We start from the raw sequence: 27,809 nt of genomic DNA on the forward strand, positions 1-27,809 counted from the left end.
CCTGAGGTGACCTATGTCCCTGGATGTGCTTCTGTTGTCCGGGGTGCAGAAGCCATAACAGATATGTGCAACAGGTTAGCCTAGACCTCTTTCATGTGGTGTTTGGGATGGGCTAAGACTGTGTGTGCTGGGTGCTGTGGCAGTTCGGCTGCTGGGTGATAACTTGCCAAATCAGCGAAACACGATGGGTTTCTAGCATAGACGTGAGCACACTGCTCCTTTGTCCGAGCTGGGAGAGCAGGAACAGGCACGTACTGGTGACAAGGTGCTAGTGCTGGGACTGGCTCTTGAATATTGGCGTGAAGCAAAACTCTATGTGAAGCCACAAAGGGTAAAGTTTTACCCGGATGCAAACTCCCGAAACTTGTACTGGCTGAGAGCAGGGTATGTGGCAAAATCCCATCAAAAATGGGATGGGAAGCAGTGGAGCTGGGAGAGCAAGGCTGTAGCTAAGAGGACAAGCAGTGAGGTGTGACAGCAGGGCTGCATGTGCCATACCATCTACAGAGCTTGTATGCCCTGTTGTTTTCAAACTGGTCTTATGATATCTACAATTGGACTTTTGCCCAAGGAAATAAGGTATTGGATCCTGGAGTGTGGCATGGAGTCTGCTGCTGGGACCAGGCAGGGCCTTCCTCCAGTGTCAGCTCTTAAATGAGACCAGTTACAAGAGCAGGCTCAGTATAAGACAATGTAATGCCAAGCAAGTGGTGGGAATGCAGAGGCAGCTTTACACTGAAATCCAGTGCAAGGTTTTAAGCTGTGAGCTGATGTTAAAAATGACAGTTGTTGGACAAGAGCAAATATCTGCATGCTTGGAGTTGCAGGGCATCTCTTGTATCTGTTAAGTCAGCCTGGTGCTGCTGGGGTCCTGAGGGGGGAGGTATGTCCTGCCTGCATAACAGCAAGGGGAGGGTGGACAGTATCTCTGGAACATTGGCTGGCTGCATGCCCTGCAGGGCTGGGGATGAGGGGTGAGGTACTTAACCTTGGAGCAATGTCTTCCCCAGGGTTTCCCAGGCATTTGCGCACTGTATAAGACAGACAGTATAGCTGTTGATGCTGGTGTCCCCTTGTGTGCTGAAATCCTAAGTGGAGGGTGTGTGTGTGAGCTTAACTTAAAAAAAAAACCACACGTGAGCAAGCAGGTGGTCTTTTGACTCACCATGCTCCATCTTTCAAATCCCAGCTATATTTGAGAGTGTTTGTCCAGGTCTGCTAGTGGCTGTGGTTATCACTTCTCTTGGCCCCACAGGAGAAACTGGTGTAGGATCCATCTGCAACCCAAATCAGAAAAAAGCATATTCACACCGTGCTTCCCCACAGCACACTGCAAGAAATAATAGTCCTGCCTACATTTGCAGCATTGAAGTGAGGGGGGTGTGCTCCCAGCTGCTGCTAGCAATCGTGGGAGCAGCGTGCAGTCCCCCAGCCTGCTCCAGAAACTGTACTCCTGCTACGGGCCTGCCTTGCCCAGCAGGCAACTTTGTTCCTTCAGGAGCAGGTGAAAACATCACGGCTTATAAATCAAAGCTTTCTCTAGCTAGTGAACATTTCTCTGCACGTTTCCACAGCCCCGTGATACAGGGAGGGCTGCTCCATGACAGCCTTTGATCCCAGACATTCGCAACGAGCTGATCTTACAAATATGACCGTATGACTCAGACTTCGCGGCAGCATCCAGTTCCCGTAAGGCAGAACCCAGCTATGTTCTGCACATGGAAGATTTATTCTGTTTAAATTTCATGGGACTGATGATTTGTGTCAAGTCTGAGCCTTGGCGAAGGGCCTTTTCCCGGGAAGTAGGTCCTGGACAAGTTTGCAGTGATTATTTTTATCCAGGCAGCATCAGTTTCTCAATGAGTGAAGAACCCACACTTGCCCCAAAGGTGGGGAAGGGTATCTTTTCTTCCTCTCCTAATGAGAAACAGTTCAGAAAACTTTATTCCATTTTTTCTGTGAACAAAATGCACATGTGGGTTGAATATAGAAATCTAATTTGTACAGATGAAGCTTTTAACTGCTGAGGTCTAAGATGGGGAGGAGGGGTGGCCTAATAAAGCATTGTATATATTTTTGGCTCTGCCATAAGGTAAGGGAACAAATAATGAAAATTGTATTGTTTTTGCCTTCAAAAACAAGTCCTTGTACTGCTGTAGGGAGCGTTGAAGAGGTAAAGTCCACTAATGGTGAGTTTCTCAGATTCTGCAGAGACATGAGGTATACATTAGGTGCTCAGGTGGAGGCATCTGAGGTATGGTGACATTGCAGTCCTTTATCACCTGCATAACCCAGCGATCGCTGTGCTGGTTTTGGGTGATGTAAGATCTCCAAGTCAGGCTTCACACACCATGCCGTGCCAGACACAAGTTTTCTCTCTGTCTAACATCTATACAAATGTGCTTAGCATCTGTGAAGGGAAAGTTCTTGTGAAGAACTCCATCCTATCCCTGTTATGGTAAAGAGAAAATCTGCCAGGATCCTCTTTTAACTGGCAACATGCTGAAACTTGTGTCTCTGACCGTAATGGGAAGCCCCTGCAAACAGCTGAACCACTCCTTGAAAGCCTTGGGAACTCTGAAAAGCTCCTAAAGGAATTTGACCTTGTTTGTAACTCTCTTAATAAAGCCTCCACTTTGCTGCCAGCACGTACCAAGAGAATATGCAGAGCATAGGGAGGTCTCTGGGGAAAGGGCTGTTGGCAAGCAGCAAACCATTAATATCCCTCAGCCTAGTGAGCCCTTTGCCCCTTTATTGTGCTCTTTAAAGCTGCCTCTGCCTGCATCTCCGAGTGACTTCTTTATAGCAAGGGAAGCCGATTTTAAAAAATGGCCTTTTCCTGCAAGGTGGTGATCTAATTACCTAGTGGAGACTGAGGAGGAAGAACCTGGATGCAAAATGATTAACTTTTTTTTATCATTCAGTGGAGTGATGTCTTTGATCATATTCAGGGCACCTGACATGTTCACATGTACATTTTTATGGGAGCTACCCACCTGAACTAGAGTGAGATGGACATGTTCAGCTGACCTCTAACATCAGGATCCAGGTCTCCTTCTCAAGGATCCTGTCTGTCTTCATCAGGTACACAAAGTGCTAACAGCAGCTTAACTCCTCACCCTGGGCAGAAGGAATCTGGGCTTGGTTTGGGAGTCGGTGCGAGATCCTGGGAACTCTGGCTCCAAAGCCTAGCATTGGGCTGTGGTGTGTGGGTTAAGCTGAGTAGTCTGTTGAGAAGTGAAATGTCCTTGTCACTTGACACACAAGTTCTGTCCTGTGCCTCTGTAGGGGGAAAATGGATGCGTTTACAAAGCCCTGAGGAAACTCAGATGGTCAGTGGCGCTGGCGCACTCTAACTCATGGGATCTGATAATGGAAAAGCAGAGGAATGAGTTCAGCAAAGGAGCCTGTGCTTTAGGTGCTCATTCCCTGGCATTTTTCATTTTAATGTAGTGACAGAAGGTGATCCAACCCAGTTTGTTTCGATTTCCTCCTCTTAATGCAGATGTATATATGACTTGAACCAGAGCCTTCACAGTCCCTCATATAAATATTTATTATACCATATAAATAATGGACCTTTCTAGTTTGTTTATCTGTGATCAGATCTAGCACGTGAATAAGTATGAAATACATACAGTAAAAAAATCCCTTTTATTCCATGGTACATGTTACTGTTCCTGCCAACACAGAGCTGGTTTTAAGAGACTGCTGCCCCTCCAGCAATGGATTTCTGGCTCTCTTCTGTTTCACCATCCGTGACCATTTTCCACCCTGTGTTTCCATCAGCAAGTTTGTGGCTGTGCCCTAATCTTGGTCTTAAGTGAGATACTTAAAAATAAAAGTCTTTCAAACTATGGAGCTGGAGCAATGTGGGGTAGTAAGCTCTGGCACTGATGGGGGAGGCAGTGGGGTACCGGGGAAGCAGGAGAAGATGGGGTATCCACTGAAATCCGCGCTGGTCAGGTAATGCCATGTAGCATGGCCATCCTTTAGCAGGTTCGAGTGCTTGCGCCTGAAATGCTGTCATGTTATGTCCTGATTTCACCGTATGGGAGATGGTGGCCTTTAAAACGGCTGTAAGGCTGGGTTGTGGGATGAGCAGCAGATGTGGAAGGGAGTTAGACTGCGTCTTTCTAATGTGCACACCAGGTTTCCAGAGCTCCCCTGCCTGTAGGTGTGACTCTATGTACATTTCATTTACATCCAGTGCAGAAACTACTTTATTATGTGTATAGCTCGTGATTAAGAACATGTTTTTAGAGGCCAGTCTGCTTGTATGTAATAAAACCCACAAGTATCCAAGTTTGAAGGCTAAATAAATATCAGTTGCTGTTCAATTCACATATTATACCTTATTAAATTTAAATTGAAATGAAATTCCCATTTAGAATGCTATGTTAAAGTGGGACAAAGCCTGCTTTCAGAAAGTTGTTTTTCAATTTTAGATACTTGGTGTGTTTCACTTGTTGTCTTAAAACACCAGGAGGTAATTAAAATCACTTTACAGCTCTTTCTAGAAAACTCAAACTATTGTTGGATTCCATAGAATCATAAAAAAGATTTATATGAAGTTGTTTTTATATGCACACAATTGCTATTTTTTTAATAAAAGAAAAAAAATCCATCCAAATTTGCTTCTGGGCAAAAGCCTTCTCAAATCCAAGGGTCAATTTGGTTTTAAAAAGTTATTTACAGTGGAGTATGACCTCATGCAGTGCTTGTAAATAAAAATTCTGAAAGTAACAATTAAAATAGCACTAGCGGGCTCTCTTATGATATTGGTATGATATTTGAGGAAGTAAAGTGGGTATCAGTTGTATCACTATCAACTTCTTTAGTCGCTGATCTTATAAAATATGCCTATTGCACAACTATTAGTTAAAAGCAAAGCCAGAATATAGTCCTAATAATAAAGGGGCAGAACTTAAGAGATTTAAATCTATAGCATCTCAATTTATCATCACGGAGTTACTTTGAATGAAAACCAGTGTAACTTGTTCAGAACTGATAAACTTCCTCTTAAAATAACTCAGATGTCACTCAAGAATATTACAAAATTACCACAGTGGTGAATGCTGGGCCTGAGAAACAAAGGTAACGTGAAACCTGTGAGTTTGCAAGCATGCCATGCTTTTTATTTTAGGAACCGAGGGCAAGAAGTGACTTGCAGATTGTGTCAGCCAGGTAGTCTTTTAAAAAGCAGTGGACCAGTCCCACAGCTTTTAAAGATCAGGCATCCAGATGACGTTCAAGCATTGGAACAGACTGCCCAGGGAGGTGGTGGATTCACCATCTCTGGGAGTGTTTAAAAAAAAGCATAGGTGTGGCACTGAAGGACATGGTTTAGTGATGGACTTGGCAGTGCTGGGTTAAGGGTTGGACTTGATGATTTTAAAGGTCTGTTCGAACCTAAATGATTCTATGATTCTTTGACTCAGATGTTGTTTCAACTTAGGTCTAGGCATTTGTGGAACGATACTTATGTTCAGGAAAATACTTTTGTTGGGCTGTAGTAAATACGAAGGACAAATGAACTCAGGAACTTCACAGAGCAGTAGATGCACTGAATGCACCATGCCTGTCTTCTAGTGGGTGAAACAAAAGCTGTTAGCTTTGCTTTTTATCTTGAATGCCTTACAGCCCACAATCAACTCATCTCTGGTGCAAATTAAATAATAAAATTTTACTGTCGTTGCCAGACCAAAACTGCTTTGTTCTCTGAGACTTCTTGGAGCCAAGTTTGAAGCTATCCTCAGATTCTGACTTTAGCACCCAAACCTGCAAAATGTTATTAATTTGCTCAACTTTACACACTGAGTCAGTCTCTGCAAAATTGGAGCCTCATGTGTTTTATATAAGTTCTGGTTCCAGATACAAAGGTGATAAGATGATTTGAGTTCACGTTAATAAACCGTTTCTACATGTAACTATAGCATTTGTAAGTAAACCTGCAATTGATCCTTCAGCTGAAGTTTCTAGATAAGGTTTGTTTCTTCTAAAATAATTTTCTCTTTTCTGGCCTACTGCTGAAGTTTCCAAAGTTTTGTTAAGTGTGTGGTGAGTAATTTTTCTCTCTTTTTCATTAAAATGTACTTTTTAATGTAAAGCTGGCCTTCTCTGCACATCCTTCTAACGTTTGGATGTAGATTTTTTGGCCAGCTGTTTTCAGTGACATAGATGCTATATCCAGTTGCACCAACACAAAGTTTCCTGCTGCTATTTGTAATAATGATGATGGCAATTTCTATTAGAAACCCAGCACATTGTGACACCAACGAGCCCAGCGCCGCCAAAACAAAAACCAAATAGAAACTCCTTCAAAAGTAAAGCTCATAGAAAAAGAAACAGCATGCTGGGACTGATGCTGTTGTGGGGGAGGTAGACTCTTCTTGGCCTCAATGTTGACCATGGGATGTTGGAGCATCTCTCTGACCCTTCTGCACAGCATCAGAGCGTGCTTATACCACAGCTGGGGAGCAGGGACCTGGGAACCCAGACCTAATGTGTGGGCCAAATCCCCAGTGATACTACCCCACCAGTCCTGAGTACAAACCCTTTCCATAGACCAGTGGCTTATCAAGCAAAAATTCTCCTGAGCCCATGCTTACAGCTCAGAAGTGCTTTTAACAATCTCTTCCAATGAATTGATTTCTTTCATTTCCGTACTTGAAGAGGATTCTCTTGTGCTTGGAACAGATTGGCTGTGCAGGTTTTCTGAAGCCCATTTTGTTCTGGCTTCCAAACAGACAGCCTTTTCATTGTGTTGGGTCTCTCTGCTCCTGAGCTTTCCTCTTTACACATCTGCTTCTGCATCATTTCTTGTTTAAGGGGAGTCTTTTGTTTTAATTGGTTGGTTTTAAGGGCTAAGTATCTGTAGTTTGGTTTTCTCCCTCTTGTCTTCTATGCTCCCTGTGGTTTTATCTTGTGTCCTTGTGTCCTCTGTAGAGCCTTGTGTGCCATGGCAAGGAAGAAAAATCCGGTGTATTTCTGTTGGCTCTGTCTGAAACCGTGTGACAGCACTATGCTGATAAAGAAATTACTTTCCCAGGCTGCTTACTGTAGAGAGAAAGTGGATAAAGCCTATCTTTATGTCTTTTCCTTATCCCATCTTCATCTTGTCCGTCGTTTAGCCCATTTTTATCTTCTCTTCTGTGGTTGCTTTTAAAAAGAGCATCAAACTTAATGGCCATGGGTTAAGCTGAAAATGCCTGGAATTTGATATACTGTTCCTGGTACAGGCCGGTTCATCAATACTCTATGAAGACATCCTTCACAGACTGCTAGGATGGCTAATTTTGAATAATTTGTGCTGAAACAGGCTAAAACATCTCCAGCAGCTGACACTTTATAAAGGAGCTGAACTTTGTATCTATTGCAGCTAATGGAGCACCTTTAAAATAAATGAGAAACTGTCCAAGACTAGAAGAACTTTCTTCCCTCCTGTTCATGATAGAGATTCTCCTGCAGCACGAGGCAGTTTTGAGTCTCTCCTAGGTAAAAAGTTAAGGAATTTAGGCAGCTGCCTCACCTGCAAGGCTGGAGTTACTTTCCTTCCTGCTTACATCCTTTTTGCCATTCCGTGGAAGTCTGCTTTCTCCTTTGGCAGATGAGTAGATAACCACAGCGCTGATTCAGGGATCTGTCAGCTTTCTTTGCAGGAACTAGATTTCTCTCCTCTTAGTTAATTGACTCCTACATCTTCCGTCTTTCATTCTGTCCTCTCTGCTTCATAGCTCTGAGTAAGTAACTTTTCCTGTTTTATTCTTTAGCAAGAAATCATGCTGCATGTTTTGGAGAAAAATCCTGTCCTCTGCTTGAGAGGAGTTTCCTCCTGGAGCCGTCAATTGTAAATTTTCCTCAAGGGAATATTTATCTTAGGTTGTTCCTTTCATCTGGTCCTCAAAAGATGGCAAGGAAAGCTAGGGTTCTGTTGACTTTTTTTAATTTGAGATGCAGGTCTGCTCCTGATGCCTTTTACACTGACCCAAAATGTGCCACAGAATTTGTCTCTTGATCAGGTACCACCAGTCCTGTTCCAGTTCCTAATCACTTACCTCTCATGCACTGCTGGAAATAGTATTTTAGGCAGTGATTCTCTCCCTGAAGCCTTTAATTACAGCCAGTCATTTGGCCATTTTGATACTTCCAGGTCTTATGCTTTGTTTGTTGAAAAAGTAGAATGAGCACTCCAGTTCTAGTTGTTTGTTTTTTTCTAAATTCACGGACTCTGAGAATGCGTCCTCTGATGAGTGGGTGGAGTTTTCTTCTCAGGCTCTGTTGTACTTTTAAGTGCACGCATGTTGGTATGGGGGTGTGCTCTGTGCTCTGCTGCCTTTCCAGATCCACGGACAGCCTGTGGAAAACCACTACCTGGCAGCCTTACAGGATGCTAATGTATTCATGCATTCAGGTGTGCATGGTCCTGCTTGCTCTGGACAGCCTGCTGCATCTGTGCAGGAACCTGCCTTTGTAGTCTCAAGATGGATATGGCAGGTGAGTCTGATCATGAGGTTAACAGACTCATGGATGTTCTTGAGCATCTGGCATGTGTCCAACTTCGCTGTGGGATTAGTCACCCGTCTCAAAACTAGGTGTCTAAAGCTGTTTGTGGATCCATCTGTGATGACTGCTGCCTTGGAAGAAGCTCTCTTCTCCACCAGAGCATCTAAGAGTTACTGTAATGCAAAAATTCAACTGTTTGAAAACATTATTTCAAACCCACATAAGTTTTGCAATCAAAAGCAGCAACGTATGGCTTGGATTTCAGATTTGGATGTGTCACCCTTATTGGAGAAAAACAAGTAATAGTGAGTAACCAAAGTAACGGATGTGATTAATAGGCATTGGCTCTGATTTCTTTTTTTCACCAGGAAGAGGTAATAAAGAAATAGTCATGCTGGGAAGCAGCCTGAAACTGACTAAAATCCATTCATTGCGGTGAGCTTGATGATATGGACATTACATCACTCAGACTGATTCCAGTTTTAAAGCCAATGCTGCCTGCAGCTGGTAAAATCCTCCAGCGTGCTTTTGTTGCCATCTGATCTGGGTTTTTACTCTGTCAGAGGTTGGGCTGATAGACAGTAGATCAAGGAGTATTATCATACTAAGTGCGACTGGAAAGATGAGTTAACGACTGGAGGCCTAGACAAAGACCTGAGAAATGAAACTGGCCAGCAGTCAGCATCTGTGGAGTGATCCTGAAAAAGGGAATTTACCTTGTACCAGGAGCAAGGCTGGTGGGATGTGCAACTTTAGAAAGTGGGGCCAAGGAGTAAAGAGGATAAAGCGAGCTGATCCCACTCTCCCCTAAACCCAAACCTTAGCTTAAAATACCATATTGCGAAAGCACAGTTGATATCTTTAAACACTTCCACATGTGGAAGTTTCACCATAGCCAGGATTCATATTTGCTCTGCGGCAGTGTACTGAAGCAATCCAAGACTAATGAAGGCCGAGGGTGACTCTGGCTCAACCTGTGTAAGTGGGCTCTCTATCATCTATGAGGTCTTAAAGTGCTTTTTATTGCTCTGCTGTGGGATTTGAGCTTTGAGGGCTTTAAAAGGCTCTTGGCAGGGGCCTGGCTTTGCTTAGCAGTACTTACCTCGGACTTGGCGATATGGTGTTGGCATTTGCGAGTGTCCTTCCCATATCTGGCACGTGGGATCACTGGCTTTTCAGTGGTGCCAGGACAGTATTTCATATAACACCTGTAGTTTGCATTTAGCAAGCAAGCAGCAAAAGAAAGGAGGTGTCCTGAATGAGCACACCGTCTGGTGCAATAAGAGTGCCACATCTAGTCTCCCACTTCTGAAGACCTGAAAATTGTGAATTTGGCTGAAGGGGATGTTAGCCCAACTCTTTGCAACATTGTTGGGACTGGCTTCCCTGCATCTTTTTGAGAGGCTAACTGCGTGCTTTATGGATAAGAGAGACTGTTTTCTGGCCTCTCTGAGCACTGGGAATGGGCACCTGGAGGTGAAGACTTCTGATCTGGAATCACCTCTTGAAGAGGTACTGGTATACTTGGAGAGCTTAGTTTAACCCAGCTCCCTAAGGACTTCTTTACATTTGGAAGTTAAATTACCTACATGGGTTTCGTAACAGCCAACAGGAGTGATGCTGAGTGTTTTTTATGCTCCTGAGACATGGGGTAAAAGAAAATACCATGTTGTCACTTCTATAGCTCTGAATGACCTGGTGGTGGCTGTGATTTATGAGGGTGCTGTAGTCTTATCTATCACTCAGCCATCTCTCAGATGTGTTATCGATATCTTCAGTGCTAGTTAGCTAAGGAATAAGGATGCATGAATATGACATTTTGGCATCCAGCTAAATGACCTCCTTATCACAAATCCTTTGAACGGTATAAGGGAGATGGTCCCGTTTGGAGGTTTTGATTGCTGCTCTTACATATTTCAGTACAATGTGTTATGTGAAGGATGAACATGGCGACAGATCAGAAAACCAAGAGAGGAGACCAAGCTAATTTCAGTATCGGTGTAGTCCTCCCCCACGGTACTGCTGGCTGCTTGCTCTTGCATTTATGGGAATGCACAAGGCATTTGTGCTTAGAAATTGTGTGGAGGAAAACCCAGGGAAAATTCCCTGTAGTGACCAAAGGGATGCCTTTGAAGTGAATATTTTGTCCACAGAGTCCATGTTTTTTGTTCAGGGCTGGAAGACTATGACTGATTCCAAGAGAATGGCTCAGGCCTTACCATGGGGAAAATGAGAAGAGTATTTGGATTTACCATGTGGGAGCCTGGTGCCATCAGTAGAGTTTAGCTGGACCTTGTAATGTAGGTGCCTCAGATGACTTTCTGCCACTTCTGCATTCACCAGCTTTTGGTGCTCACTAGGAGTTGGAGGTCAGTGGCAACAGTAAAGACTTGCCTAAATTGTGGCTGTTTGCCACAAAAGCCAAGGACATGGAGGGCTACAAGAAACCTCCACAAAGCATTGTTGAAGTCAGACTGGCAGCCACTTAAAAGCAGTCAGACGTCAGTATTGCTTAACATCTTCAGTAATGACCTGGATAATAGGTCAGAGTTTGTAGGTGGTACCAAATTCAACGGTTGTTACAGCAAGGGGTAGGGACCTTGAAGAACCACAGTGAGCTGGAGAAACCTTATGAAACCTTGTGAAGTTCAACAAAGGCAAGTGCAAAGGTCTGCACCTGAATAACATCTCCAACAGCATAGGCGAGGGACCAGCTGGCTAGAAAGCAACTCTGCAGAAAAAGGATCAATGTGTCTTGAGGGACAAGAAGCTGAACTTCAGTCAGTGATGTGGCCTTGTGGCAATGGTGACTAAGTAGTTACAGGACTTCTTTAGCAAGAATATTGTAAGCACATCAAGGAGAGGGTTTATTCACTCCATTTGGCATTTCAGTACTCAGCTGGAGTACTGAGGTATCCAGTTCAGGGCTCCCTAGACAAAGAGAAATGTTGAAGACCTGGAACAAGTCCAGCAAAGGGCCACCAAGCTGGTCAGGAGGCTGGAGCACACAGCATGTGGGGAAATGCTGAGGGACCTGGTTTTGTTCAGATGCAAGATGAGAAGGCTCAGGGCTGGAAAAGAGGCTCAGGAAGAGAGGCTCAGGGTGGGATCTTATTGCTGTTTTCTGCTATCTAATATTTAGCTCTACAAGAGACTGTTCTTGGAAACGCACAGAAAAACCAAACACCAAAAGCAATGTATACAAGTTGCAGCAATGGAAATCTGATTTGGTACAAGGAAAAAAATTCTTCACCTGGAGAGTGGTTTAGCTCTGGAACAGGTGCCCAAGGAGTTTGGGGAATATTTATCTGCAGAGATTTTCACAACTTGCCTGGGCAAATTCCTGAGCAACCTGATGTAACATCAAAGCTGGCTGTGCTTTAAGCAGGAGGTTGGACTGGATCTGCTCCAGGGGTATTCCTTCCAACTAAATTATTGTATGGTTTATGTGCTGCAGTCCCAACAGGTGACTTTTTTTCCTGGATATATTTTCAATATTAAGGTTTGCAAAAAATCCACGTAAAATAAGCTTTTAAAATCTCAGTGCCTTACTTTCTGTGCTAGGGGATTTCATCCCCATCTGTAATTGAAAAAATTGAAAAAAAAATCTGCTTTTCTGCTCATTTTGGCTAGCGCAGGTTGAGCTGGAGCAGCCTGGCAACTGGTGAGTTGAGGATTTCACTGCTGATATTTGTGAATATGGAGGCCTGGTCTGTGCCTGAAGACGCTGGATATCTAGGGCTATATGTATGCTAGTGGACTAACAGTACCAGGGTCTGGGCACAGATCCTGGAAATAGATCTGTACTGTCAAAATGTAGCGTGGTCCATGGCATGGTTCATTGCCTTGGCCAGCTAACGCTCTCCTAGGCAGTCCAGGAGATGGTTTGAGGTTGGTTATAGGATAGGGACTGGGTATCACCACTCTGTTTTGGAGGGTAAGAGTGATGAATAGTGTGGTTGTGGGGTTTTCCACCACAGTTGGCCTCAGGGCCAGGGAATGGACCAGGATAACTTTTCATTCTCCACGTAGCTAAACAGCACAGGTTGGACCTGGGCACTTCTGAAATACAAGTAGGGGCTGCAGTTTAGGACCTGTTCTGGCAGATGGAGCTGCATGGAAGAGGCTGGGTATCTAGGGATATGCAGGAGAGGCTCTTATAACTCAAACTACATCTGCATTGGTATTGGGGCTGGTGAAGGGGCTAGAGGAGGGTCCCACAGCTGCCTGCAAGCAGTGTGGCATGTTGTTTTCAGTGGGTATCATGGTCAAGGCTGTCTTCTCCTGGGGAAAAAAAAAGTGCAGCTAGTACCTGGTAAAGGTAGCATCAGGATTGTGCTCACCTACCGTGTACACCCCAGCTACTCTGTATTGAATACGATGAGGAAGAGCCTGCTGCTTGGCCCTGTGGCTGGCTGACCTCACGTCCCTTACAGCTAAACCCCCCACCATGTACTCTGCTCCTCTGCTTTCCATCCAGAATATCTGGGGGGGGCCTTCTGCAAATTGATGGTTGGGACTAGCCTTGTTATATCTCATACTGTATTACCTGTCCGGGGTAATGCTGGTTCGCAAAATCATTCTAAGGAACAGGGTAGCACTTAAACAAGGGGGATAATGGTAGGTCTGGATTTGAGCCCCGTTTGGTTTCCTAGTGCAGATGCTGCTGCTAAAGTCAATACAGGTGGAGACTATAGCCTCCTCAGAAATGCATAGGAGGAAGGAGGTCATCAATACCAAGACATGACTTGCGATTGCTAGAACAGCTGATGATGTTAGTGTGAGTGCATACGACAGATAACTAACTCCTAGAAGCATTTTCAGTTTGCGGAACCTACAGTTCAAGCACCTGAAGAGTCAATCCAGTTTGTTAAGGGGGAGGTCGGGGTCTATGGTTTGTTACGTCTCATTCCTACATGAGAAGTGTCCCAAAGGCTGACCATCTCTGGTGACAATGACGAATGCAAAAGACTTGTGCCCCTCATAGCACCAGTGACGGGTAATTCCCCACCCTCCCACCCAGGCACTGTGCTCCTGTGGGCCCTGTGCAGACAGCCATGGGATGCTGTCTGTTTTTCGTGAGAACAGTAACAAACAAAAAGAATAGGCACTCTCCATGAAATCCTGTGTAGTGCTTAGATTTGATGAGTTTCTCTAACTGGACATTTGACAAATATAAATATAAAGCAGGACTGCTGCATGCCAGATGTTTCCACTGGAACCTCTGACACTCATCGGATCAAAAATCTCCTAAGTTTGGGTGGTTTAGTATGAAAATGCTCACATGGGGCCCTGTTCTTTTGTCATTTGCAGCATGTGAAATAAAATGCTGCCTTTGATTTGAGGAAAAAAAGACATGTTGCCCTCTAGGCTTAGTTTTCTGTGGCTTTCCCTTGCCTCTCATGACTTTGGTTATTGTGCTGGTTCTAGCATTCGATACCTTTTGAGGTTCATTTTCCCTTTCCCTGCCTCCTGATGAGTAACCAAAAGGGGTTTGTATTTCTTTCTCTGTAGCTTTCCTGTGGCTTTTAGCAACAGCTTGATATTGAAGAAATGGCTTGTCAGCTTCCCCTTGTACTTGGCCCTGGCTGGACACTGAAAGGAAACTGTCAGTCTAGCACCTAAAAGCTTGGGAGCTTGTCTGTACAGATCATTTCACCTTAGCTGAGAAAACAGGCGCAAACTGTCTGATAAAAAATAATACTTGGGAAAATATTTCATTTTGGAGCTTTCCGTAGTCTAAATTTTTAGTCTAAGAAACATTTCTGTTTCCATGGAATAAACATGCTTAACAGAATATTTCTGCTGAGATGCTAGATGGTAAAGTGACAATTACTCGATCAGATGGTAACCCTCATTAGACGACTTAGAAACACAACAGCTTCTAAGAGCAGACAGGGACACTGATGACCTCTGTCTGCAGAAGGGGGCCAGGGACGGTGACTGGAGACAACCCTCATGGACATAACAAAGCCTAAAAAAGCCTCCTCAAACTCTCTCTTTCCCTCAAAATGAAATAAGATGTATTGGGTTTGCATGGCAAGGTTTTGGTAGCAGGGTGGCTACAGGGGTGGCTTCTGTGAGAAGCTGCTAGAAGCTTCCACCATGTCCGATAGAGCCAACGCCAGCCAGCTACAAGACAGACCCACCACTGGCCAAGGCCCAGCCCAGCAGTGGTGTTGGCTGCGCCTCTGGGGTAAGGTATTTAACGAGGGGGGGAAAAAGTGTGTGAAAACTGCAGCCCGGCAGGGCCCCGGGCCGGGGCAGGGTGTGAGGAGCCGCCCCCGGAGGGGCAGGAGCGGCGGGGACCGTGTGAGGGACTGACCCCGCCCCGGGCCCGCCCTGCGCCGCGGCCGGGGAGCGGGGAGGGGCCGCGGGGGGAGGGCCCGGGACGGTGCCTTGAGCTTCGGTTTTATTTCTCGCTGCCCTGCTCTGCTCTGACCGGCAATCAATTAAACTGATTCCCCCCGGCGGAGCCTGTTTTGCCCGTGACAGCAGCTGCGGAGCGATCGCCCCCTGCCCCGCTCCCGCCCCACCGGCCCGTCGCTGTTTCTGCCCCGGCCCGGCTGAGGCGGCAGCCGGCTGGGCCCAGCCCGCCACACAAGCAAAACCTGGAAAAATCAACACACCCAAATCAAACCAGGGTTTTACCCTTCCCTGAACAAGACCATAATGTCAGTCTCCCTCACACCTGCGAGATGGGAATTTACTAATTACTTTGCATGTTACTGTGATCAGTTGCATTATCAGGCAGCTAAATAAATCTACATTAATTCCATATTAATATTATAATTGTAGTATTAATGTATTTTCTGTTCCTATGACAGTCTCTTAGTTCATGGGGAAGCTTGTAGTAGTTCTGGACAAATACATTGGAGTGAGACTGAGCCTTTTTCTATGCTCTGCAATGATTTACTGTTGTTATTTTTACTTTTCTACAACTCCACTTCTGCATCTGTTAAAATGAAGATACTGATACCTGTCAGTGTCCTTTCAGACCTTTACAGAATAAATGCCAGTTGAGAAGGAATTATTTTTATTATGGATAGCCTTTTCCCTTTGAAAACAAGCCATATTTTATTTGCAGCCTTCTTTCTATGGTTGTAATGGGGTTTCTGATTCTTCACTGTTCTTTTTGCTAATTTCCTTTCATCAATTTACAGTTTATTAGAGGTGTTTGAGAGTCAGCTACACCTTCCCAAGTAAACACAAAGATTTTTAAACACTCATGGAAAGCTCATATGTATGTGTTCTCACAGTCTGCATTAGGTAATTTTTTTTAGGCGTTTCCTGATGCGTATGCACAAATATTCACAAATAGGTGTCTTTTTTCCCTTTTAGAGTGTCAGTCGGCTACTGCTCTCCAACTCATGATCAAGCGCTGTCATGGGAAAAGAAGTTGCAGCATATATGCCAGCACCTATGAATTTGGAGACCCTTGTTATCCAGGCATCCAAAAGCATCTTAATGTCATCTATACCTGTGGTGAGCCACAAAGTTCTCTTTAACTCTCATTGGGGTATGTGTTTGATTAACAGTGGTGTGTGAAGAATGACAAGACTTGTAATCACATATAAAAAGTTGTTGAACTTCCAGTTGGCTCATAGGGATTCTTATAGGGTCAACGAGGGAAAGCTCTGTGGATCACCTGAGTGGTTTAATTCTGTCTCTTTTTCTACTCATTGGCTTGGTAGAAAAAGCAGAAAACATGGAAAAGATATTTTGTTAACCCATTCAACACTGCCTCTGAAAGGCAGGAAAATCTGGTGGTGAAATCAATCTGCTTAGTGGGGTGCTTCCATCCTGAGTGTTAGCACCCTGCTGTTTCATTTGACTGAAACAAAGCTGTGGTTATCAGTAGGATCCTTATCACTTTGTTCTGTATTTCATTTTGAGCAGTAGAATAAGACAATCACCAATCTATACTAATCCATGGGGTTAGTAGAAAATCACTCCTAAAATCTTCAGGTGAACATTGCAACATTTTCCTAACAAACAGTGGGAGCTCTCAGCTGGGTCTTAAGTCAGTGTTGAGCACACACTGTGTTCCTACCTGACTGATCATCTTATTTTGCAACAGAGAAAAAAATTGTTCCTTTGAACTCTGTGGTGTGAAAGCAGCATCAGGTCTGTCTTCTCCTTGTGATGACAATTTTGGTCATTTGTAGCTGACATATTTGAAAATATTTGCTTCAGGGTTTTGCTTATATAGTTATTGGTAGGATCAGCTTAGTCTATCTCTCTTTTCCTTTCCACATCCACCTGGAAGAGGAAATTCTGGTGTGATTTTGAATCTGCTGAGCTGATGGTGGAGCCTGTAGTAGAGGAGGTGCTGGCTGTGTCCTCAGACAAGAACAGGTCTGTGGGTCAATCTCTGTGTGTAACTGCAGCACACTGAGTCTGAGAGATAGTGTCTGAGATGGAGTCACTACAGCATTTTGTATAGCTGCTATAGCATGTGGATGTACAGCACCTTGAAGAGCAGAGAGATTGATGCAGGAGCATCAGGCTATGAGCTCCTGTGTGGCTGTTGTTTTGTTTGGCAGGAATGGCAGGAAGGTTGACTTTTTTTTCCTCTTGGCTTCTTGTTTTTTGTTTGAAATGATGTAGCAAGAAGTAGCAAGGCTATCCATGGAGGCCCAGTGTATTTTCTGGCCAGGAAGACGGTGGGTTTTTATCTCTTTTCTCGTAAAGAGACTGGAGAGAAATTTATCCTCATGGGGATTCGACAGAAATGAAGGCAACGCAGCAAAACAGGAGGTCAAAAATCCAGAGGATATCTCCTTCAAAGACCTCTGCAGCCTTATTCTGGTCCTGGTCTCAAAGTCCACTACAAAAGGCATTAATGATCTCTTAATCTGAGTTTAATTTTCCTAGTCACAGCCTAACTGCATCAGGAAATGAGTCACACTTGAGAGCACAATATGACATGTTTTGCTTTTTAGTGGGTGAAATCTGCCTCAGCCTTTGAAGGTGGCCATGGCTCCTTTTCAAACTGTGTTTCAGATGTGTCTCTGAGCTGGATTTTGTGATCATCAGACATGCATTTCTCCCTTCAAATGGCAAATATCTTCAAAATGTGAAAACCAAATGAACAAGAAATCAAATTCCAGTCCCATGTACTTGTGCCAGACAGAAGTAAATCCTGTCATTCTTTTATAAGGAATGGTACAATCAAGCAATTTTATATTCTTATGGTTTAGAGAACAATTGCAGTGTAGAAAGCCTCCTGTTGGATATCTCTTTGTTTCAGGTTTCCATAAAGCTGCATGCATTATTGCTCCTGGTGTGGTGTTCTCCTACTTTCACAAAACCTGTGGGAGTGAAAGGGGACAGGCTTTGACTGACAAACATGACTGCACTTTCCTGTGACCTGTATCTAGATACATGCCCCTGTTCCCCACCTCTTGCAGTTGGAAACGCTTGATCCCTGGAGTGCAGGATGCAGCTTCGCTGCTGTTCGCTGGCGAGCAGTGAAAGACGCAGGGTGACCCTGGCATAGCTTAGGAAACACAATGGGTGTACAAAATGGGTTTCTCTGAGCATCACCTCAGCCTTTCTTGTTGCTGCTTCAAACAGGTGACGACTTCACTCGCTGAGATCAAGCAGTACAGTTTGTCACTCCCCAGCTGCCAAGCTGTGGCAGAAATGTCCTGCCATGGTTTGGCAGTTTGAACCATGTCACCAATCTTACCTGTGTAAAAAAACTGTGATGTGTCCTTGGCCAGTGTTACCCACCTGCTGTGCTGTTTCAGAAGAGGTGGTGAGAGCAAGCATACTGATGGACATGGCAGCATGGGTAGGAGGGCCTTCATGCAGACATTTCCCATGTGAGAAACTTCAGTAATTATGGGGACAGGGCAGCTGAACCCTGCTTTTGGTGCTAAAGCATGAGAAGAGCTGGAAAGAGAAAAATATGTCTTCTTCTGATAGCTATTAATGAAAAAAAAAATCTGTTGAAAGAGTAATTTATGAGCTGACAGAAGGTATTATTAATTGAAAACTCGTGTTGTTAGCAGAAATCACTGCCCTTTTGCTGAGATGGACTTTGTGACAGGCATTGATGCTGGTGTTGGCTAGTGACCAATGACCAGCGAAGAGCTAGTGAGGTGGCTTATCTCCCGGCCCTGGCAGGAGAACATCTGCAAGTGTCTCTCAGGTTGGCACACACAGGCTGTTCTTTTCTGGCTTGACAGCAGGAGCTGAGCCCTATGCCAGGTCTCCAAGAGGTAAATGTGTAGAGGTAACATCTTTGCTTTCTTTAAGTCATGTCCAAATTTCTTGGAGGTTCATTCCTTCAGCCTCCATTTTATATTGGCCATGAGAATTCCTGCCAGACATGCACAATTTTGTTGAGGAATCTGGTTGTGAGTAAAGGTATCACCGAACTTTTTGCCAGCTATATTTTTTTTGAATAATTTGTTGTTATTACTCTAGCCAGTAAGAGTATCTCACGTCAGTGGTTCTCCATATTGTATCATACCCTCGTGTTAACACCTCTTGGCATCACTGAGCTGAGAGGGAAATGCTACAAGTTTGCATGTATGTACAAGATGATTGAAACAAGCAAGTGACTGGCTGCCCGATGCGATAATGATCTCTCGTGTGCGTTAGGGTCCTGTTATCCCAGCCAAGGAAACAGATGAAAAATCCTGAAATGTAAAAACACTCCATACCTGAACCTTGGCAGGAGCTGAAATACTGAATTTTGGCCCAAAGCCAGATTTGTCTAATAGGATGGTGTGGAAGGTGGGATTTTCCAGTATGTGGGTCCCATTACCGCAGTAATTATTTTTTCAAAAGCAAAAGGCAGGTTAATTCTGGGAAAGCACATAATGCCTGGTGAGGTTGCTTTCTGAATGTGGCAGTTTTTACTAGAGTGAGATTTAAAAGTTTTAGCTCTGCTTTTTCTTCAAAATGCCCTGAAACTCTTAGAGGGTAACAACAAATAAGAGTATTAATGCAACTGAGAAGAATAGTGCGGTACAGACTGAATAAAAGTCTGTCTTTCTTTCTCTTCCACTGCCCCCCTCCCGCATCTCCCTGTGTCTCTGTCTTTCTTTGTTATAAAACATTGTATTTATAATATCTGTGGGTAGCTTGCTAGTGGTTTTGTACTTACTGATAAAAGTTACTGTGCTCCTGACCTTTTCCTTTTCCTTAATTGTCCACTTATTACCTTCGAAGACTCCTTTTAATTCTCTAGATTTCTTGCCTCTCTAGTATGCTAGAATTTTATTTTTTTTTTCTTCCGGCCGCTGCTGAAATCCTAACTCAACGATATATTAAAACCTGTTGAATTTTTTCACATGCATGATGCCACTTGGGTTGAAGGAAGTATTTAAATATGTACTTTATTTTAAGACCCATGCATAAATACCATGAAAGTTAAATATTTTCTTAAATGCTTCCTTGAGTGGGGATGAGGGGCTTGTCTGTGTTTAAAGAGAAACCTTATTCTTAGCACTGAAAGCCAAGGGAGCAATCCAGAGTGCCTGCTGTCCCATCTGCCAGGCCTGCCTCCCTGTCCAGTCAATGGGAGCTGTAATGCTAAACCCTTTGCTAAGTACCTGCTATTCTTTAAATACAGGCATCAATAAGAAATGGCCTGATGAGAAAAAAAAATAAAAAAGAAAAGAAAAAAGATGGGAGTTGTGTATTTCTTTGTTTCTAGGCATGTTTCAGTGGGTTGGCTATTGATCCTGATAACTGCTGATAACTGGTAGGGGTTTAGTGCCTTTGTTAGAGATATGTTGGACAACATGGAGGAAATGTGGCCTTGGATGTATTTTTGATGTGAATATCCATCGTGCGTTTAGATGTGTGTGTGTGTCCTGCTTGATTCATGCTTGATAGAAAGGGGTCATTGGGCTGGAAGCTAATGAACTACCATGGTAACTCATAAATTGTTTGGAAAATCCTGCAGTTCTGCCACATTAATAATCCTGCCATGCTGCTTTATGAGGCAATAAGCCAAGTCCCAGAGGCCAAGTGCTTCACATCCCAATGAGAGAACTGGGCAGGTAAAGGACAAAGCATGAGTGCAGGGACAGCAGCTACTGTTGTTTTGCGGTGTCTGGTGCTGCTGGGAGACCAAGAGGGATCAGTGAGAGGTGATGGAGGTGCTCTGGGGTGATGGAGGTGTGCTGACCTTCGCTTTCTCTGAGTACTTGGGAAAGCAGTTTGGATTTGCCAAAATGTTGTGTTTCAATGAATATTCTTTCGAGCTCGACTAGGGGCGTGGTCTGTGTTAGATAAGAGAGTTCTGAGGTAGTTGCCCTCATCGTGGTAATGAGAAGGGAGGATAAAGAACTGCACAAATTCTCTCCTGTCCTCTCAAAGGGACTGTGCTGTAGCCCATTAGCTCCTGTGCAGTAAATCTGTCAATGCCTCAGGCTGGGTGAATGTAATGGTCCCTTTTGCTCTTAAAATTTATGAATTCATCAATGTAGAAAATGTATTTTTATCACTGAAAAACTGCTTTATTTTGCTATAAAAAGCAATGTTCAAGATCCGCAAAAAATAGAAAACTAGTAATTCCAGACGTCCAAGAAAAAACAAATGTCTTTTACACTCTTTTGAATCAGGGCAATGCAGACAGGGTCTTGCTAGAGTAAGATAGACACAATATATAACGCAGACTTCCTTTCTTCAGAAGTTGAAATAAAATTGATGCTTACAAACAAGTAAACATTTTAGGCAACCTAGCTCTAGAGAGGTTACACTGGCAGTATAATGTTTAATGATGTCTGTTTAACCAGGTTTCTTGTGTCATACTGTAAAGCAGAACTCACAGACATAGATTTTAAATTCATGGCCACATAGTTTGACCTACCAAATAAATAAAGAACGTAATAATAATATAATATAATCCCATTATGTGACTGCTTTCAATGTCAAGACAGTGGGTTCAGAGATGGTTTGGGACATCTGTTCAAATCCTCTGTCTTGTTTTCCTAAGATAATACAAGTTTGTCTGGTAATTTTTGTATCAAGCCTATGCTTCTTTTCAAGCTATAGTGTATTTTTTAAAAGCTATCCAGTCCTCGGGTAATGACTACAAATAATGAAAAATTCATGAAGTGGGATTCATCTGACCAAGTGTAGACACATAAGCCATAGAAATTTATAGTGTAGACATTCCCATCTGAGAAGAATTCCTTTTACAGGTAATGGAGAGAAACAGCTGCTTTTGAGGCACAAATCATTGCATCTAAACTAGGTGCCTGCGAGAGATGAATTGTATATTTGGAGTGACAGTTCTCCTGTACTGACTATAAAAAGAGTGTCTGGTGCTTTGATGTCATTGTTATCTACATGTAGAACCTCTACAACGTAGATGTATACATCTGGTTAGATGGCTTTCAACCACTGTGTTCTTATGCAAATGCTCCTTTTTGGTCATAATTATCACTGCCACATAATGATAATGGTAATACCAGTGTTTTCTCCTTACATTTATTGGTTTCCACTCTCACTGTTTGGATCTCCAATTATCATAGATTTATCTAGGTAAGAGATGAATGTGGTGGTACTTAAAGTTCTCAAGGGGGATTTCTTTTTCTGAACCTTGAGAAACTACCTGTAGCCAGACAGGAGTGTTAGTGCTGAAAAAGTTCTCAAATAGCAGCTTGGTGTCTTGTACCTCAGCTCAAGGTTGTATCGGTCTCCAGACTTGGGTTTGGAGAAGGATTTTCTTGTTAATTGGATTTGCATGGGATTGAGATCTACTTTCTGCATTTCACCTTTATGAATTCCCTTGGTGTTTCTAGATGTTAGGATGTGGTTGATAGCTTTGCTATCTTCTTTGGCTTTCGGGGTTTTCTTCTTTTGGTCTTTTGTTCTCAAGGTCAGATTTGTTGTAGACTGTCAGGAACAGTGGCTGATGGTATGGGAGAGTGGGCAGAGTAGATTTTCGTTGGTGATGTAACATCTGTTGCCAGTTCCTGCAAATGAATGGACTTGTTGGACCTCTGTGCAGCCTTTTATACATTTCCATTCAGGGGAAGGAAAAGCAAGGAGCTTGTTTCTCCTTTCAGAAACTTAGACCTCACTTTCAGAAATGTTCATACTTCACAGAGCCTGTCAAAAAAGCATGTGGCAGGATAACTGAAGACTGCACCATGATGGGTGAGCACAAAGCTCAAGGCTGACATTTTTCAGCTTCTGAGGCTGGCACTTTGTCATCTTTGTTGTTGACATTGTCTTAACCATTTTTGTGGATAACAGTTTCCTAGCTCTTAGAAGCAAAGAAGGAATCCCCTCAGTCAGCAAGGCTCATATAATTTGCATTCATGCTGGAGGGTCTGTTGGAGATGGTGGATTACCTGAGGGCAAATGCAAGATGCCATCTCTTTTGCTGACCAGTGCTAAAGTGAGTGGGGCACACATTTTACTAATGGTCGTGGAGGTACCTGCTAATAACAGAGACTGTAGTAGTTCTGCCATCCTCCATCAAGGAGGAATATGCTATAAAGCAAAGAACTGTTTAGGTTTGATGTTACTGATTGCACAAGAATGTGAAATATGAGTGACATGGCACAAACAGCCTGATTAGTTTTAAGGTGAAGCTTGGTAAATTAGGTAATTGGAACCTGTCATTGTGCTGCTCCTGTTTGCTTACTGTAAAACTGGCTGCAGCTTGATCTGAACCACATGTCCAGAAGAGTCCGAACACGTCCGGTCTGGCTGGTCCAGACACAGCAGCTCTTCATTACCAGGGCAGAATAAGCCTGTGTCTGACATAGATTGGGGTAAATAAATATTCTGAGGAAGCAGAGCTCTGCATCTCAGGTGGAGGAGGAGCAGGTAATGCTGTTACCTCAAGGGAAGGGCTTGAAAGCTCTTTGATTCTTGCAGAGAAGAAATGGAGACCTGGAGATAAAAATCATTGCCTTGGGGATGGGGAGGAGGGAAGATGGGGCTGGAGGAAGCAGAGAGGGAGTTCAAAGGACAGCTTTACGATGACCCTAAGCAGAATGAGCTGTAAGACAAGTGCCACCTTACAATTAGGCAAGCTTTGCAAGCCTGCGGCCGTGGTCCTCCATCTCTGCCGTTACTGGGAAACATACAGAGCTTCTACTATGGAAAAAAAGAGAGTCCCATGAAGAGTTAACTAAAGTACTCTGCAACCCCAGAGTCCTGCTGTTCACAAGGTGTGTGCACCCGAGGCCTTTGTTTATCTCTATTTTTGGGGGGGTTGTTTTAGTTGATAAGGATCATGACCTAGAAGTCACAGGGGAGAGCATCAGGGGCTGCTGCGAGACTAGGAGTGTAAGGGGCTGCTGCAGGTCATTTTGCCTGGGGTCGGTGTGCTTCTGGCTGGGGATGCTGGAGTTACAGCCATGTCTTGCTGCAGGGAAGGGTGGTCTGACTGTCCTGGTGGAGTGGGTGACGGCAAGGGTGCGAAGGAGACAGGTGGGACTTTTTCATTCTGCTATTATCCATATATTCTAGAAATTTATAAATTTAAGAAATGTTTTAGAATGGACCCAGAGTTTCTATTCTAATAACTGTAATGCTAAACTGTAATGTAACCCAGATTTCACGGTGGCTGACAAACCTTTGAGGTTTCTAAACAGATTGGTTATTGAATGATTTCCTCTGGCATAAATATGCACATGTCCTTGGGGCTGAACAGCAATCTGCCATCTAAAGAACTGATTTCAGGTCAGGGGGTCTGCCTGGCTGTCCTGAGAGGTCCGTGCTTGAATAGGGTGGGTACGTCCTTGAAAGCAATTGTGATCCATCCATGATTTCACCCCAGAAAAGCAGATCTACCTGAGAATGATTGTGCAAGATGACATCTGAATGTAATATAGCTAAAGGAAATCTTTAAGGAAGTCTGGAGAGAGATAAGTTGAGCATAATTAAAGTTAGGTGGGTTATTTACGTGGTGATTTTTTCCTGTAAGCATAACCCTGCTGTACAGGCTTTCTGTTCTTTGACATACTGACTCCCTTAATGGTGTTCTTTCAAAAATTCTGACCATGAATAAGTGGTAGATATTTACCATTTTGTTGTCACAGGCTGCTTTTTTTACCAGGGAACCTCATTGAATAACCTCATTAAATAGGGTTACTTTTGATTCTCCATGCCTGTCAAGACCTGCAGAGGTTTCAAGTGTAGTAATTAACAGTAATGTTGCCATGTATGAGTCTTCTTTACTGAGAAGGCGGTAGGCAGCCAGTCTGCCAGCCCCTTTCATGCAGGAGACTGCAGGCTATAGCCAGAGGAATGTCTCAGCGATGAATGGCTGACCCTTCATTCAGTGATCACCCTAACTCCTCCTAATTGAGGTTAATGCCAAAAGCATTGACACCTTGATGCTAACTCATTAGTGCCTGGAGGCTACTGGAGATTGCTGACAGCTCAGTGAAACACTCATTAGATTAAATTTAAAGGGAGTGTTTGACACCATGACCAATTAAGATATATTCGCATGGATCAAATATATGTTTGCCTTCCCTTTTTGAAATGTTTCAAGACAATGCCATTTCCTTGCACCGTTTATAGAAGGATTCACAGCTGGTGTCTTTCTGCCAGCACGTGCACATTTCTCTGCTGTGCACGTACCACTGCCCCGCTGTTTTCTAGCTGCCCTCACTTCTCTTTCTCCACTTTAATGTGAAACAAACAGGAAATTCTCTGGGATTTGGAAAATCCTCGTTCCTGGCCATGAAAAATGAACTGGAAGGGCAGGGTGGGGAGTGGAAATAAATAGCCATTTTGTGAAAACCACCAAAGATGCAAATATATGCGACCTCCTTGGTGGGGTCCTTTGGTACAATTGGAGTTTGTGAGCTGCTGCTGAAATAGAGTAACAGGACCAGCAGCTCGGGGGTTTCTATAGACCATTGATGAAAGGTACATGGGCATCAAATGTATGTTTAGTTGCTGGGAAGTGCACTTATGACTGCACAATATTGCCATTCCTACAGGCCCCAGCAAAGACTGTCCTGTTGTGTAATGCGCTGTCTTGTTAAGAAGCAGTCCCTGCTATAACAAATTTAGTGGTTACACAGGCAGGGCCAGGCAGACTTTGGGAGAAAGTGTTAGTCTCATTTCATGTGCGGAGACAGCATTTATACAAGGGTTTGCATCATAGGAGCTGAACCTAAGATCTATCAACATAATGCCTTACCTGTGCAGGCCTCCTCCCTACCTAGTAGCTTATTGATGTATATTCTGCAGTGACTTTGTTTATTAGATGGCTAGATCCATGCTTTTTTCTCCAGGTGGAGTTTTTACCATGCAGTATTTCCTGCCTAAGCCTTTCTTACATGAGATGAAAAGAAAGCAGCAGGATGTGGCAAGATAATTTATATTTTATTCCTGTTTTGGACCTGAGCTGTGGCTCTCCATGGCCAAACCAAGTAGGGAGGGAGCTCCTCAGCAGACAGCTGTAACACCCCCTGCCCTGCATGGACTAGGCAGGAGGGAGGATGCTGTGCCTTATATGACTTTATGTGATTTATAATGGCTGGATGATAGTCAACCTGAGTCTCTTTAGCCATGTGTCACTAATGAATGTTTCTCTTGTTCCAGTTTCAGTTCCTGGCTGGGAGAGGCAAAGTGATGGTAGGGCACAGAGGCTGACATTTCTGTGTCTTCCCACTACCCGGGAAGATGCCCAGCCTCATGTCATCCTTCAGTGGTATAAAAGAATTCCAGAGAATGGCTCTTTTCCTGCACTTTGGACATTTTTTTGCATTCCTGTTTGACCTCTGAGGTCCTGGATATTTTATCTTCTGGTTGTATGGAGGTCTTAGAATGGGCTTTTACAGCCTTGGTGTGTGGTCATCCCTGCACACTGGTGCTTAGACATGGGGATGCCAGTGAGACATTTAAGAGTGGAGACCTCCTAAAAGTTCCTTAGGTAATACCTGCTCAGTGTGGATGACCTTTTGTGGGGCACCCCACCTTACAGTGGGGAGGAGATTGCCATGGAATTACATGCCAGGAGTCTTGTTCTTCAGGAAGCTTTCTTACACATTGATCTGGCATCTACTTTTTCTACCTCCGTTTCATGACCTCCAGTTCTTCAAAGTGTACACACCCAAATGGTTAATGCCCCTTCAGACAGACACTCCAAATACTGTTGACAGTGGCTACTTTTCATGCCCTGTTTTAGTCATTGTTTAGCTAAGCCATTCATGTTCAGCTCCTTTAATCTTTCCTCATAAATCAACCTGTCCAGTTGCTCAATTGTCTTTTTATTGCTCTTTTCCACAATTACCTATATCTTTTAACAAACACTGAGCAGGCTTATGATTATTTTTCCCCTGGGGGCCGGCAGAGACTTAACATTTCTTTGCCATATATTAGCAATTGCTGTTGTTTTAGCATCGTGCAGTACCAGCACCACTATCCAGGAAGAAAAGCCGACTCTCTCTGGAGTTGAGTCTCAAGTACCCTGCTGCTCAGTACTTCACTGATTTTCCTTCATTCAGGTGAACTGAGCCAAAGGAAGTAGCAGTTTCTGAATGTCAGGGTAGGGAAGCATTTCTGCATGGGGAAGACAGGATCATGGAGGACAGTATCAGTGTCCCTTGCTGGCTGGTTGTGTTCCCAGCCTTACTAACACAAAGGCCTGGGGCCTTAAGGATGACTGATAGTGCATAATATAAACAATGAAGCAAATCCTAGTAAATCCCTTTAGAAGATATTTAACTAAATTCCTAAACCATGAGGCTATCCTGGTCCATCTCTTATCTTTGAAAGCTATCTCACAGCTGCCTGCAAAGACTCTAGAGGCTGGTTAATCCAAGCAGATGGTCGCTTGGTATCAGTGCCTTCAGGGGAAGGAGTGAAGTAGGGAGGGCAGAGACCTGGAGGTCTCTTTTTTGAATGGGTATCAATCCATTTTGGTCCAAGCCAAGCCTCAGGGAGAGGAAGATACCTGGTATGCAGCTCCATCTGGAGTCCAACAGACCTGTTCTCTAGCTGGGCAAGAGTTGCCTTAGCCTGGATGCTCAAAGCTCACAGTGACCTGGGGATTATGTATCAAGGATCAGCCTGTAGATGGGACTTGCACCATGTAGTCCCTAGGTCATATTTATTTGCTTCAAGCTTTGATGAAATGCTTGTAGTATTTCCTTTAGAAGAAAAAACCCCAACTCTTGGAATAGACAAGAAATGCCTTTTTTCACAAGGATACATGGAAAAATTAGAAAGAAAATAGATCAGCTCATAAAAGGGCAAAACCTTACCACATTTCCTTGCTCTCCTCCTTATCAACAAGTGTTACATCTTTATGTTTGTATAGGCATGGCACTGGCCTAAGGCCAAGAGGCTTTCTTCTT

General features: G+C 43.8%; 1 protein-coding gene across 3 annotated transcripts in view; it reads left to right on the forward strand.

Moving 5' to 3' along the window:
* The window catches only part of EVA1A (eva-1 homolog A, regulator of programmed cell death), a 224,410-nt gene that overhangs the window by 102,471 nt on the left and 94,130 nt on the right, over window positions 1–27,809 (forward strand). For all 3 annotated transcript variants that reach the window (XM_027789182.2, XM_055810990.1, XM_055810991.1), the window contains one exon: window positions 15,847–15,990. In XM_027789182.2, the coding sequence (XP_027644983.1) occupies window positions 15,847–15,990 (144 nt within the window). The remainder of the gene's footprint in view (window positions 1–15,846; window positions 15,991–27,809) is intronic.

Source organism: Falco peregrinus, chromosome 7 (assembly GCF_023634155.1).
Source record: "Falco peregrinus isolate bFalPer1 chromosome 7, bFalPer1.pri, whole genome shotgun sequence".
Lineage (NCBI taxonomy): Eukaryota > Metazoa > Chordata > Aves > Falconiformes > Falconidae > Falco > Falco peregrinus.